At 38.1% G+C, this 16,170-nt stretch overlaps 1 protein-coding gene across 1 annotated transcript in view; it reads left to right on the top strand.

The window, feature by feature from the left end:
- Positions 1-16,170, top strand: part of LOC131613849 (zinc finger BED domain-containing protein RICESLEEPER 2-like) — a 24,281-nt gene extending 8,111 nt beyond the window's left edge. The window contains exons 4-5 of the mRNA XM_058885488.1: positions 15,840-15,997; positions 16,090-16,170. Of these exons, the coding sequence (XP_058741471.1) occupies positions 15,840-15,997; positions 16,090-16,170 (239 nt within the window). The remainder of the gene's footprint in view (positions 1-15,839; positions 15,998-16,089) is intronic.

Genomic DNA, 16,170 nt, shown 5'->3' with positions numbered 1-16,170 from the left:
GATTACCCAATTTCAATTTGGAATTGGGGGCAGACGTAGTCGTAGCGAGGACGATCGACGAACTGCCTAAACAAATATCGTGTTCTTGTCGCTTTTACTTTTTCATTTACATTCTGTTCATATTTGGTTATAATAGCAAATTGATCAACGATTCGAGTGTTAAGATTGTGAATTAAGTTCGTTCATAAACATCACAATCCATCACACATTGAATTACCTTCAATTTGATCATTATCACCAAGTGTTTGTATATTTGTTTCTATCACTCTTACTGCATTGCAAACATTGTCCATCATACAAAAAGTTAATCTGATTTTCATAAGAGAAACATCTTGATTCTGCGACATATACTCTTATCATTTACTTCAAGTCTTTGACTGGTTTTTCCAAACACATATATAATCGTTTCGATAGTGGTTCGGAATAGACGCGAGTCGATTCAGAATTCACTTCCGCTGAAAAGTCGTTTAAATCCGTAAAACTGTGAACGATCTATTCACCCCCCCCTCTAGATCCTAAGGCCAGCGTCTAACAAGTGGTATCAGAGCCTGGTTTATTCCGTGCTACGTGAAACACTTATTGGAAAGATGGCTTCCGGACCTAAAGGGGCTCATAATAGAGCTCCAGTTTTCAACGGCGAAAACTACGGCTATTGGAAGGATTGTATGTGTGTCCATATCAATGCAATTGATAGGAACATCTGGACAGCTATTGTCAATGGTCCATTTCAGATCACCATGACAAATGCAGCTGGTGCAGTTGTTCCAAAACCAGAAGATACTTGGAATGCTGAAGATGAAAAGAGATATGCATACGATTGGAAAGCGAGAAACATTCTAATCTCAGCTCTAGGAGTTGATGAATACTATCGCGTTTCCCATTGTAGATCAGCTAAAGCTATGTGGGACACATTGCAAGTTGCCCACGAGGGAACGGATGATGTCAAACTAGCTAGGATCAATACGTTAACTCAAGAGTTCGAACTCTTCCACATGGAAGATGGTGAATCCATCGAAAACATGCAGAAGAGATTCGTTCATCTGAAAAATCGGTTAAATTCTCTTGATAGACCTGTTTCCAATGCAGTTGCTACTAACAAAATCTTAAGATGTTTGAACAGGGAATGGCAACCCAAAGTTACAGCAATAAAGGAAGCAAATGATCTAAACACTTTAGATATCACAACTCTATTTGGTAAACTAGAGGAACATGAACAGCACCTTAAATGCCTTGACATGCATGAGAAAAGGACAAAGAAAGAAAAGAACATGGAGAAAGAGGTAGAGAAGAAGTCAATAGCTCTAAAAGCTTCGAGCTCCAAGACCTCAAAACGAGAGCCAAAGGATAGTGACACAAGTGATGACGAAGACTCCGATGATGAGGAAATGGGACTGTTTGTGCGAAGATACAACAAATATCTAAAGAAAAATGGAGCAAAACATTCCGACAAAGGCAAAAGATCGTATACTCCTTTATATAGTAAATACACTTTTGTACCAAAAGTATCAACTAGCAAAACTCCATATTCTCATCATATTACCTGTCATTATTGTTGCAAAAAGGGACATACCATTGAAAAATGCAAATTTAGGAGAATTTTAGTTCCTAAAGGAGTATTTCAATGGTTGCCTAAGTGCAACAAATTGTGTACTCACTACCAAGGACCCAATGAAAATTGGGGACCTCCCTCTTTAAATTAATCTTGCAGGAAAAGTGTCTTGACATTGCCGAAAGGTTGTGGTTCCTTGATAGCGGATGTTCAAGACACATGACTGGAGACCTATCTCTTTTCGTTGAGTTTCAAGCAAAGAAAAAGGGGTATGTCACCTATGGAGATAACAATCGGGGAGCCATACTTGGTAAAGGAAGTGTAGGTAACCCTTCTACCACTACTATAACTGATGTGCTGCTAGTAGAAGGTCTTAAACATAATCTTTTAAGTATAAGTCAATTGTGTGACAAAGATTTTAAAGTAATGTTTACAAATTCTGGCTGCACAATAGAACATACTAAGAAAAGAGACATTATGTTTAAGGGCTTGTAATACGGTGAACTGACTTTTATTTTTATAAGCAACAATGTTGCGGTGAGCAAGACCTTTTATTTTGTCCAATTTAGGAAAGGTATAAAAGTACAGGAAAGACCTTTTGAGAAAAAGAGTTCGGGGGGTAAGTTATGAAAAGGGAAGGTGTTAGCACCCTTTTCATCCGTAGTTATCTACGGGCTCTTAGTTTGCTTAGCTCGTTTTGTTTTGTTTGAAAAGCTTGAAAAAGCAAGTGTGTGTGTTTTGAAAGACAGTTTGATTTTTGAAAATGTCTGAAGAGACAATGTTGAAAAATGGGATGTGGAAAGCATTTTTATGTTGAGCAAGCAAACTAAAGCTTTTTACCCTACACTTAGTCTCTCCTATACTTTTATGCTTTTGGAAGGGATATGGCTAACCATACCATTTGTGGGTAGGTAGTCCTATCTATTGGACGTGTTCGGGACATCGAAGGATCATCGAAGGTCGTTGAAGGCAACAAGATAGAGGTACCTTTAGCAAATTCGAAGGGACAATCATCTTTCGTAGGCAGCAGTTCGAGGGACTAGATCATGTATTTGTAGGCAACATCGGGGTCATCGAGGGACCATGATCTTTGATGATTTTTGTTTATCGAGGGACATTTGCTATTTGGTACCTCTATATTCGAGGGACGCAGCCATATAATCGAAGGCAATCGAGAGGGGCGTACCCTAGGGGTGAGTGAGTGCAAGTGTGTTGATTCAGATATATTATCTTTGAGTTAGTGATCTAACGGTTAATTGATTAATCTTGCCATACACGCCCTAACATACATCTAGCAGTTATAAGGGTGCGGAAAATAAATCAGAAACATAAGGTCCTACGCTATTACAAGGCTTCGGGGGAGGGGATTACAATTTAAAAAATGGGGATAGAAAACTTATTACAACAATCGAATAAAAATAAAACGAATAAGTGTGCAAAATTAAGTACTTGTAAATGTCCATGAAAATATTCCGAAAGCCTCAAGTGTAGTACTTGAAGTGGAAAATAAATCCACAGGTTCTTCAAGTTCCAGTGCCAAGTAAACCCGGAGATCCTCCTTGTGCGGGATGGGGCGATCCACGGTGAGACTTTAATGGTGGTAGCGCGGTTGTGACTCGCGTGCGTGTTGAAGGTGTGGGTTGCTCGTCGGATCTTCACAGCGGAGGTCGGTTGAGTGGGATCGGAAGGAAGAGATACCGAGTAACAGTTTCACAACAGCAGCCACATGTGAAACCGAACCAACGTCGTATGCTTTGGAACCTACAAAATTAAAACAACAACACCAACCAAACAAAAAAAAATTGCAATTTACATAATGAAAAATAATGGTGGATGCATATTAGTGAGGAAACATTGAAGGAGAAAATAAAGTTGCGTGATGGTTGAAGTAAATTGTTGTAACACTGTGAAGTTGTAATGAGGTGCAGAGGATTGATTTGTTGTTTTTTTTTTTGAAAAGTCTGTGTATGTACAAGGTTAAAACAAATATAGGGTTTGACTGAAAAAAGAAGGCTTTTTTGTGGAAAGTTTGTTGTTTGTACGTGAATGAAATTGTTGTTGTTGTACGCGTGAGGTGAAGAGAATGGATGTTACAAAAATAAGGGTTTCTGGTTGAATTGTGGGGGAGAGGTTCAAGGCTGAAAAATTGTTAGTCTATTTATATATAAAAATTTAGGTTAACAAATAAGGAAAAGAAAATTAATATTAATTACAAAATTAATTAAATGATATCATGTTTTACTTGGTGATAAAGTTGACACTATTTGGACCAATCAAAGGCTAATTATGACACTAATCAACCAATAAGAAACAATGATGACAAGAAAGGAAAAGATTTGATTTTTATGGACATTTTTTGACTCATTTTTTGATAAAAGTGCATAAAACAAATTAAAAATTATTATTTAAAAATGCCTAAAATTAGAAAACGAAAATTAAATTTAAATACTAAAAAAAACATATTTTTTATGATTTTTGTTGACTAAATGGAAATAAGGTTAGAATTGAAATTAGAAACAAATAAAATGGAGAAAAAGGTAGAAGTGAGATTCGAGCCCGAGACCTCTCGCTCTTGTGCCTTTCATGCTCAAATTCTTACCAACTGTGCCAATTCATTTATTCGAAATAAAATGGCATTCGTAAATATATGAGGGCAAATTTTGGGGTACAACAGCTGCCCCTGTTCAATCTTCTTAAACCTGAAGAGGAAGATTGGCTCGCTTGCCAATTGTGATCTGAAGGTGGAAGAGGATTGAACACTAAAGTGCCCAAAAATTTGCACTCGTCGGTGTGCGAAGTAATGGCGCTGGAGATGGGCTTAAAGATGCCATCCAGATGTTGACAGAGTGTTGTATGAGATGGAGGAATTCATCAAAATGAAGTAATGTCTTACATAAGACTACCTGGAGAGGTTCTTGAATAGGGTATATCAATGACTGATGTAAAGAAGATTAGGCTTTAAACAAAGCTCGGGAATAACTGTCTTGTAGAAGATTAACTGAGAAGCTCCTTGAAATGGCAAGAGATGTCTTAGAAAAGATTGGATAAATGTATTAAAGAAGATTACCTAAAAAAGGTGGAGATATGTCTTAGAGAAGACTACCGAGAAGGACTAAGTTACGTCTTGAACAAGACTAACCTAGAAAGGTTGGTAAACGTCTTAGAAAAGACTACCTAGAAAGGTTGATAAATGTCTTAGAAAAGACTACCTAGAAAGGTTGATAAACGTCTTAGAAAAGACTACCTAGAAAGGTTGATAAACGTCTTAGAAAAGACTACCTAGAAAGGTTGATAAATGTCTTAGAAAAGACTACCTAGAAAGGTTGATAAACGTCTTAGAAAAGACTACCTAGAAAGGTTGATAAATGTCTTAGAAAAGACTACCTAGAAAGGTTCCTAGAAAGGATGTGATACGTCTTAGAAAAGACTACCTAGAAAAGGTTCCTAGAAAGGATATGAAACGTCTTAGAAAAGACTGCCTAGAAAGGCTCCTAGAAAGGATACGAAACGTCTTAGAAAAGACTGCCTAGAAAGGCTCCTAGAAAGGATACGAAACGTCTTAGAAAAGATTGCCTAGAAAGGCTCCTAGAAAGGATGAGAAACGTCTTAGAAAAGACTGCCTAGAAAGGCTCCTAGAAAGGATATGAAACGTCTTAAACAAGACTACCTAGAAAGGTTCCTAGAAAGGATATGATATGTCTTAAACAAGGCTACCTAGAAAGGTTCCTAGAAAGGATGAGAAGTTCTTTGATTGTTTCTGAATTATCTTTGAAGAAAGACCCAGAATGAAGCCTCAGAATTGTATTTGTGTTTGGAATGAGTGTCAAAATTAACTCGTTGATAAGATCATCTTTGCACTGTACTTGGATGATAATATTCTTTTGATTATGAAGTGACCTGAAGAGGAAAAATTAGTTTTATGCAATGTCATGATGCATGTATTGTGTAATGAGGTTCTCGAAATAAACAAGAATGTTATATGTTATGTATGTAATGTAAATGAGGTTCTCGAAATAAACGAGAACGTTGTATGTTATGTATGTATTGTGAATGACGCATGGATGGACTATATAGTCGAAGCATATTGGTAACTTTGTATAGCAATTGCTGATTGAGAAAATAAATCTCTGTATGCTGCTGGAGATGATGACAAGGTGATTGTGTTGAGAATTCATGTCTTCCGTTCGAGGATATCCAGCTGGGGATTTTTATTACCGCTTGGGGATGAAAGTGGCTTGAGTGATTTGATCCTGATGTGCCCTGATTGGGGATAAGAGAGATGGATAACTGACCAAGTTTCCACCGTGAGTGCCAACTTTACTGGGAACAGTGAGTTTGAATAAATCCTGTTGGAGAAGAAGATTGTATCGGAGAACCGATAGCGTCAGAGATATAAACTCCGTTGGGGAACCGAGCTTTTGTTGGGAAGAGAATATTTGAAGATAACCCCTCGAGGATTACTCTGTGGGGATGTTTTGTGAAAACAACTCTGTGGGGAAGATTCCCGGGAATTTCAAATTTTCCATTGCCCCATGTCTCTGAGTACTTGCTGTTGGAAAACACTTTTTAACCATATATGGTCCTTCGCTTGTGGGAGGCTACCTGCCCCTGGTTTCAGTAACCCGGTATGCTTGATACTTGAGATTACAGGAACTAGAACTTCGTATGAGAGATTGATACTGACACCATGTGATACTGGTAGCTAAACAGCTCTTCTTGAAATTTGTGACTAATGCAGCATGCCCCCAGTGATGGCCTAGCCTTTCTGGTGGTTCAACGTCTTTGAGAGGTTCTATGAACTGTGACCAAATTGCCTCTGGTAGATGGAGTGATAATATGCTCCTTGTATATACAAGCTTTTTAGCTGACTGAGTCAGGCGTAGGAAACATCTCTGCTTTTGATGCGCCTTTGAAGCGACTTTGTCTGTCGGGAGGACTTTCTGAGTTCTGTGCTACCACAAGCAACCTGCCCAGTATCATAAGTTTAGGAACGATGCCCACGATTGATCAACACTTTTGAGAGAGTCTTCGAGTCTTGACTTGATTGCCCTAGACATATGAATTCTTACTCAAAAGGGTATTCAACTTTTTTTTTGTGCCCCTGAGGGTGATCAGTATTTGAGATATTCTCGCTCGAACTCAACGGAGTTCTGAAGACAACTTGTCCCTTGAGAGGATTCAATTTTTCATCTGCAGTTCATGATGGAAGCTTTCCTGGTGTCAAGTACTTGTTCATATGCAAAGAATGTTTAGTATGAGAAATATAATTCTAATGCAAAGTGCATGTTTGTCTTGAAGTTTTTTTTTTTTCTTAAAAAAAAGATTTTTTTTTTGAAAGGATGTCAAAACATCGATTTTTGTTAAAGATGGTGTGATACCAACTCAAACGTTTTAGCAAAACTTCTAGGAGTCAGTTTACCGTATTTTCATTACAGTATGCTTTCGAATTAACCCTGCTTCAATTAGGACTTTTGAGGGTTGTAACGTGGCCAGGTTCACGGTTTTTTAGAAAAAAAATGGATTTGTAGGCTCAAAATTTTATTGGTGCCCACCCCCTTCGTGATGTTCTCCAACCTAAGTTCAGTTAACTTGATGCGATCATTCATCCTTCAAGAGGAGTTTGAGAAGATTGAGGAATCAATGAGGTGTTTGGACATGGAAGTCACTTTACCTTTCGTATTTTGTGTCTGATCACACGACCTTGAATTTATAGTCACGCGACTTTTCCTTTTTGTTGAGGATTTTTTTTGTTTCCCTGACTTTTGCCTGGACAAATTCTTTTGAATTCTGAGTTTGAAGTCCAGCGGGATGCCCTAACTTATGCCTAAGTCACTTGTTTTCAAGTTATTGACTTAGCGGGCTTTCTTTTTTTTTATTCGTCCTTTTTATTGTTTTTTTTTTTTGAGCAAGTCGTATGATCCTGAGACGTCTTTGATTTGTTGGAAAGATTGTGACTGCCTCATTTATTGGTTGACGAGGGATAGTTGTTGTTGTATCGTCATATTTGACCTCTTGTTGCGCGAGAGATGACCATTGCGGTCTCGACTTTTCCTCAGCCTTTTGAAGGATAACCATTGTTGTATCCTTATATGCGTGCTCCTGATGAATTTTGAATGCTCAACCAGGTTAACTGAACACTACCCTGCCCCTGGATTAAATATGAGGGTTTTCCATATAGAAAAGAAACTCCTACTTCAAGGCTCAAAGGGGTTGACGAGGGATTAACTTCCTTATATCTCCAGCGTTTGGGAATTTGAAACAATGCCTGTACATCATCAACAGGGTTTTACTCGAAAGCACACCATTTGAGATTATTGGTATTATGTGTTCGTCATTCTCCCTTCAGAGTCATCATGCTTTATCATTGAGAGTTTGGTATCACAAGCAAATAAGAACATATTAGAGCGAGAGCGAGTGAATTTTTTCAAGACAAACACATCCAATGCATCGTTATTATAGTTCAAAAACAAACAAGTATTGCATATAGACAGTATTGAACAAGAACAAGAAAGATTACGCATGAAAATGCATGATAAATTACGAATTGCCAACATTGAGGAGAATTTCTCCCTATGGACGTATTGCTTCAGAAGGTCCATTGAGTCGAGGGAGAACTTCAAATCTGTCCTGCAGGTGTGAATATGATAACCTTTGCATCAATCAGGTCTTGTACCTTATCTCGGACTGGTTGGCAATTATCGATCGACTGACCAAGTGCCCCAGATAGGAAACCAAACCAAGCGTTCGTATCTGAACTACAGATTACTTCTAAGAAGAAGATTCTGACGAAGCCACAAAGGAGTTGTAAGTATCAAGCTTTAGGGATTTGAGGTAGAAAATGAGAAGCTCGTTGTCTGGAAACCTGTTATGCAATGATATGTATGCAAATGCATATGCAATGCTTTCAAGGATCTTTTTGGAACCCAATTTGCAACATTGACATGTATTTGCAGCTTTGTTGAAGAACTTCGACTTCCGTCTTTGAACGTCCTTCTTTAAGAATCAGGCTCACCATATCCAGTGGGTCACAGCCTCTGATTCGGGGTATGGTACTTTTGAGCTTAAAAGCATGTGGCTAAAGGAAAACAAATCCTCTTTCCCCTTGATAGGAACTGTACCCTTGAGTTTGAAGGCATCTGGCTAGAGGAAAATAAATCCTCTTGCCCATTGACAGAAGTTTATTCTACTTTCGAGTTTGAAAAGCATCTGGCTGGAGGAAAATAAATCCTCTTGCCCCTTGATATGAATTAAGGCTCTTGATAGTCCTTCCATAACAGTACCTGGGAATTATGCATCCTAAATACCAAAGATCCCTGAAAAGGTTAGTCAGCACATTATGTAAAAGCATAGGGTAGTACGGACAAGTAAGTCCTACAAACAAAACCTGCAAGGAGATCAAGTGGTTAGATAACAAACATGTCACACAAGAGTCCTTAGGTTTACAGCTTGCATGGAGTATGACCAGGTAATTACCCTTCCCCAAAGGTACTTCTAAGGATAAGGATGATATCAGCAACGGGTTCTACCAGTGACCCAGAATTTTCAGCCCCTTCTAAAGCACCCTCGAACATGGTACATGCATACCACGCAATGATACTTTAGGAAGAAACCTATCTGAGCTGTAGTATCGGGTCGCGACCATAACTTGGCATGCACCAAGAATAGCCCTCCCACTACGTTCCTAAAAGTCAGGATGGGTTAAAGGTGACTAAAGGTCCTTGAGCTCCGACGCACCCAAAGATACATGCGTAAACCTCTCTCATGCAAAAGAGGTACACAATAACCAGTGGAGGCCTAACTCAAGCGCGAACTTCATTTTGACCAATCCCAAGCATGCACAAGGGAGGTCTCCATGACTATGCCGCTCCTATCTTAAGGTGCACTCGAATCCGGGTATAGGATTCATCTTCCATTCAAAACCCAAGCAACCTTGAAAAGTAAAGCAAACAAAACAAGCATATTAAATGGTCTAAGCTCTAAGGTAACCCCTCTTTTATTCGAAAGTATCCCCAGCAGAGTCGCCAGTTCTGTAATACGGTGAACTGACTTTTATTTTTATAAGCAACAATGTTGCGGTGAGCAAGAGTCGCCACCGAATTTTATTTTGTCCAATTTAGGAAAGGTATAAAAGTACAGGAAAGACCTTTTGAGAAAAAGAGTTCGGGGGGTAAGTTATGAAAAGGGAAGGTGTTAGCACCCTTTTCATCCGTAGTTATCTACGGGCTCTTAGTTTGCTTAGCTCGTTTTGTTTTGTTTGAAAAGCTTGAAAAAGCAAGTGTGTGTGTTTTGAAAGACAGTTTGATTTTTGAAAATGTCTGAAGAGACAATGTTGAAAAATGGGATGTGGAAAGCATTTTTATGTTGAGCAAGCAAACTAAAGCTTTTTACCCTACACTTAGTCTCTCCTATACTTTTATGCTTTTGGAAGGGATATGGCTAACCATACCATTTGTGGGTAGGTAGTCCTATCTATTGGACGTGTTCGGGACATCGAAGGATCATCGAAGGTCGTTGAAGGCAACAAGATAGAGGTACCTTTAGCAAATTCGAAGGGACAATCATCTTTCGTAGGCAGCAGTTCGAGGGACTAGATCATGTATTCGTAGGCAACATCGGGGTCATCGAGGGACCATGATCTTTGATGATTTTTGTTTATCGAGGGACATTTGCTATTTGGTACCTCTATATTCGAGGGACGCAGTCATATAATCGAAGGCAATCGAGAGGGGCGTACCCTAGGGGTGAGTGAGTGCAAGTGTGTTGATTCAGATATATTATCTTTGAGTTAGTGATCTAACGGTTAATTGATTAATCTTGCCATACACGCCCTAACATACATCTAGCAGTTATAAGGGTGCGGAAAATAAAAGCAGAAACATAAGGTCCTACGCTATTACAAGGCTTCGGGGGAGGGGATTACAATTTAACAAATGGGGATAGAAAACTTATTACAACAATCGAATAAAAATAAAACGAATAAGTGTGCAAAATTAAGTACTTGTAAATGTCCATGAAAATATTCCGAAAGCCTCAAGTGTAGTACTTGAAGTGGAAAATAAATCCACAGGTTCTTCAAGTTCCAGTGCCAAGTAAACCCGGAGATCCTCCTTGTGCGGGATGGGGCGATCCACGGTGAGACTTTAATGGTGGTAGCGCGGTTGTGACTCGCGTGCGTGTTGAAGGTGTGGGTTGCTCGTCGGATCTTCACAGCGGAGGTCGGTTGAGTGGGATCGGAAGGAAGAGATACCGAGTAACAGTTTCACAACAGCAGCCACATGTGAAACCGAACCAACGTCGTATGCTTTGGAACCTACAAAATTAAAACAACAACACCAACCAAACAAAAAAAATTGCAATTTACATAATGAAAAATAATGGTGGATGCATATTAGTGAGGAAACATTGAAGGAGAAAATAAAGTTGCGTGATGGTTGAAGTAAATTGTTGTAACACTGTGAAGTTGTAATGAGGTGCAGAGGATTGATTTGTTGTTTTTTTTTTTGAAAAGTCTGTGTATGTACAAGGTTAAAACAAATATAGGGTTTGACTGAAAAAAGAAGGCTTTTTTGTGGAAAGTTTGTTGTTTGTACGTGAATGAAATTGTTGTTGTTGTACGCGTGAGGTGAAGAGAATGGATGTTACAAAAATAAGGGTTTCTGGTTGAATTGTGGGGGAGAGGTTCAAGGCTGAAAAATTGTTAGTCTATTTATATATAAAAATTTAGGTTAACAAATAAGGAAAAGAAAATTAATATTAATTACAAAATTAATTAAATGATATCATGTTTTACTTGGTGATAAAGTTGACACTATTTGGACCAATCAAAGGCTAATTATGACACTAATCAACCAATAAGAAACAATGATGACAAGAAAGGAAAAGATTTGATTTTTATGGACATTTTTTGACTCATTTTTTGATAAAAGTGCATAAAACAAATTAAAAATTATTATTTAAAAATGCCTAAAATTAGAAAACGAAAATTAAATTTAAATACTAAAAAAAAACATATTTTTTATGATTTTTGTTGACTAAATGGAAATAAGGTTAGAATTGAAATTAGAAACAAATAAAATGGAGAAAAAGGTAGAAGTGAGATTCGAGCCCGAGACCTCTCGCTCTTGTGCCTTTCATGCTCAAATTCTTACCAACTGTGCCAATTCATTTATTCGAAATAAAATGGCATTCGTAAATATATGAGGGCAAATTTTGGGGTACAACAGGGCTTAAGAGTAAACAACATCTACATGCTAAAGCTGATGAGGGCATATTCCTTGGTTACTCACAATCTAGCAAAGCATATCTGATATATAATAAGAGATTACTTATAGTAGAAGAGTCAGTACACGTGTCTTTTGATGAATCTTATGCAAAATATGTCGAGAAAGGTCTTTCATTTAATGGTGCAGGTCCATTCACTGAAGACATTGTCAAGGATAAGGAAGATGAGGATGAAAGTATTGTAAAGAAAGATGCTGAGAGAGAGAAAGATGAGTCTCACAATGAAAATGAAAAAGAAAGCATCTCAAACAATGAAGAACTTCCCAAGGCCTGGACAAACGTGAAAGACCATCCAATTGACAATATAATAGGAGACATCTCAAGGGGCGTTACAACACGCTCAAAGATAAGTAACTTCTGCCATCATTTTGCTTTTGTTTCACAAGTTGAGCCGAAAAATGCTAAGGATGCATTACTTGATGAGCATTGGCTAATGGCCATGCAAGAAGAATTAAACCAATTTAAACGGAATGATGTTTGGGACTTAGTCCCTCATCCGGGAGATCATCAAGTAATAGGCACTAGATGGGTTTTTTCGTAACAAACTTGATGAAAACGGTGTTATTACTAGAAACAAAGCTAGATTAGTTGCCCAAGGTTACAATCAAGAGGAAGGTATTGATTATGAAGAGACATACGCTCCTGTAGCTCGTCTCGAAGCTATTCGCCTCTTACTTGCTTATGCTTGTTCTAAAGACTTCAAACTATTCCAAATGGATGTTAAGAGTGCCTTTCTAAATGGCTATATAAATGAAGAAGTCTATGTTGCTCAGCCACCCGGCTTTGAGAATTACATGTATCCAACTCATGTTTATAAGCTGAAACGTGCTCTATACGGTCTTAAACAAGCCCCTCGGGCTTGGTACGAACGTTTGAGCAAATTTCTCCTTAGTCAAGGGTACTCTAGAGGTAAAGTTGATACTACTCTCTGTATTAAAAGAAAAGATAAGGATATTCTCTTAGTCCAAATTTATGTAGATGATATTATATTTGGGTCCACTAATGCAAAACTTGTCAAAGACTTTTCTAAGCTTATGCAGAGTGAATTTGAGATGAGTCTCATGGGTGAGCTAAATTTCTTCCTTGGCCTACAAATCAAGCAACTCAGTCATGGAACGTTTGTGAATCAAACTAAATATTGTACGGAGCTGCTCAAAAGATTTGGAATGAGTGAAGCAAAGGAAATTGACACACCTATGGCAACAAATACAAATCTAGACAAAGATGAGAAAGGTAAAGAGGTTGACGTGAAATTATACCGAGGTATGATAGGTTCACTATTGTATCTTACTGCCTCAAGACCAGACATTATGTTTAGTGTATGTATGTGTGCAAGATATCAATCGTGTCCAAAAGAATCTCACTTGAAAGCTGTCAAAAGAATTCTGCGATACTTACGTGGAACTACTACATATGGCCTATGGTATCCAAAAGGAAATGAGTGTCATTTGGTAGGATTCTCCGATTCAGATTTTGCTGGCTGCAAATCCGATAGAAAAAGCACTAGTGGAACGTGTCATCTATTCTCAAACTCATTAATAAGTTGGCATAGTAAGAAACAAGTATCGGTTGCATTATCCACTGCTGAGGCAGAATATGTAGCTGCTGGAAGCTGCTGTGCACAAATATTATGGCTCAAGCAACAACTTCTTGACTTTGGTATTAAGCTTGATCACATACCTATCATGTGCGACAACACAAGCGCCATAAACTTGAGTAAAAATCCTGTCTTACACTCACGTACCAAACATATTGAAATAAGGCATCACTTTCTACGAGATCATGTAGAGAAAGGAGACGTTACTTTTGAACATGTAGAAAGCAAGAAGCAACTAGCTGACATCTTCACCAAACCTCTAGCAACGGAGCAATATTTCAACATTCGTAGGGAATTAGGGATACTCGATATCTCTAATTTGGGCTAATTACGTTTGTTTTCTCTTAATATTATTTCTTTACTTTATGTATATATCTATTTGTCTTGCTAACATCTTTCTTAGCGTAAAGGTAGTTCATCATCAAGCCAGGCGTCATATTGAAAAAGCGGTAACGTAATTGTTGTTCACTTCCAAAAATATTATTGATACTATAATATGCTATCAATTAACATGCTTATAGTGACTTCATGCATAAAAACTGCTCCTGCTCACATATGTGTCTCATTCTATCATTAACTACCTTTTACCTACTATACTGTACATGCTAGCATTATTATCTATGGTTCTCTTGTTACTCTCCTATTCTCTTGTTTTCTCTTTTTGATGTTGACAAAGGGGGAGATAGATGCTGGATGCACGGGGGAGCTTTATTGAGAGATTGCCTTGTTGAGAGATAGATGCTGGATGTACGGGGGAGCTGAGTCTTTATCACTTACTACCAAAGTTTAGATGAATGGTTTGCCATCATCAAAAAGGGGGAGTATGTGAATACAAGATTACACTCAAAGATGTTTTTGATTCATGGCAAACTCAAATAAGCATTCAAACAACAAGACGGAAGCAGAAAACCCAAAGAAAAGCAAGCATTGATCACTCATAGGTCAACCCATTATGTTTATATGTTTATAGGTTGTCTCAACACAAGCAAAACAAGAAGAATGCAGAAAAACAGCAGTTAGGTCGACCTACCATCAACCCAGGTCGACCTAAAATGGAGAAAAATTCATATACCCCTGCTAGGTCGACTCACACATCATTTAGGTCGACCTAAATTGATGAATTCTACATACCAGCCTGTTAGGTCGACCTACACATCAACTAGGTCGACCTAATCTGTGAAAATATCCCCAGAATGCATCAGAAGAGGATTCTGGTCGACCTACTCCTTCAACAGGTCGACCTAACTGGGAGCAAAATTCTGCAAGCTCTGTTAGGTCGACCTAAGCACTACAAGTGGTCGACCTAACTGATCAAGAAAGTTCAAAAATCAGTTTTTCTTGGTTCTAACTGTTATGCAATCATATATATTGTGCAAGGGTAATTATTCAAGAAACACCAACGACTGAAAGATACACAAACGCTTCTCATCTTCGTTCTTCATCATCTCCAACACAATTACACATAATCATTCTTGCGTTGCGGGTTAGTGATGAGCTCGATAACGTCCATGGAACGGAATTGAAGATTCCTAGTGGGTGAAGGTTTGTGGGGTTTGTTGGTGAATAAAATCTGCGGGTTTTGTCCTCCACGACGGGTGGTTCTTGGGGGTTTTTATCAAGAGGCGTTCATTGAGGATTCGGCTGAGTGTAACGATTGAGGAACGGGGAGTTCAAGGAATCAAGACACTGCAGAAGGGAATCAAAGTGAAGCTCTTGGATAACCTTGATCTTGGTCAAGATTAAGGGGGAAGAAGATTCAAAGGATCGACATAATTGGTTTATCGTTTATCGCTTTGTTATCTTCTTTGTATATACTACTTTCAACATTAATGAAAGATTACCCAATTTCAATTTGGAATTGGGGGCAGACGTAGTCGTAGCGAGGACGATCGACGAACTGCCTAAACAAATATCGTGTTCTTGTCGCTTTTACTTTTTCATTTACATTCTGTTCATATTTGGTTATAATAGCAAATTGATCAATGATTCGGGTGTTAAGATTGTGAATTAAGTTCGTTCATAAACATCACAATCCATCACACATTGAATTACCTTCAATTTGATCATTATCACCAAGTGTTTGTATATTTGTTTCTATCACTCTTACTGCATTGCAAACATTGTCCATCATACAAAAAGTTAATCTGATTTTCATAAGAGAAACATCTTGATTCTGCGACATATACTCTTATCATTTACTTCAAGTCTTTGACTGGTTTTTCCAAACACATATATAATCGTTTCGATAGTGGTTCGGAATAGACGCGAGTCGATTCAGAATTCACTTCCGCTGAAAAGTCGTTTAAATCCGTAAAACTGTGAACGATCTATTCACCCCCCCTCTAGATCCTAAGGCCAGCGTCTAACATCATGTTCTTAGTAAATTGGCAAAGGATATTCTAACTGTTCCAGTTGTAATTGTTGCTTCTGAAGCAATTTTTAGTACTGGTAAAAGGGTTATTGATCCGAAACGATCTTCAATGAAAACTAAGACAATTGAAATGGTTCTTTGTGGGGGTGATTGGGTGAAGGAGAAGTATGGAATTAAAAAGGGCTGCACTGCTAGCATTGTAAGTAACCTTTGATTATATTTATGGATGGTCTATTTTAATTGAATAATTATATTACTTTTGCTTATGAAGTTATCCTTTTACTTTTGTAGCTTGGAGAACCACAAGATGAACCTTTAGCATATCATTTTGGTGAGGATCCGGTTGTCGCTTCTTCTATAACAACAACTTGA

This window comes from Vicia villosa, linkage group LG6, assembly GCF_029867415.1.
Source record: "Vicia villosa cultivar HV-30 ecotype Madison, WI linkage group LG6, Vvil1.0, whole genome shotgun sequence".
In the NCBI taxonomy this organism is placed as follows: Eukaryota; Viridiplantae; Streptophyta; class Magnoliopsida; order Fabales; family Fabaceae; genus Vicia; species Vicia villosa.
Note: the sequence above shows the minus strand (reverse complement) of the source record. Positions and strands in the feature narration are given on the sequence as shown.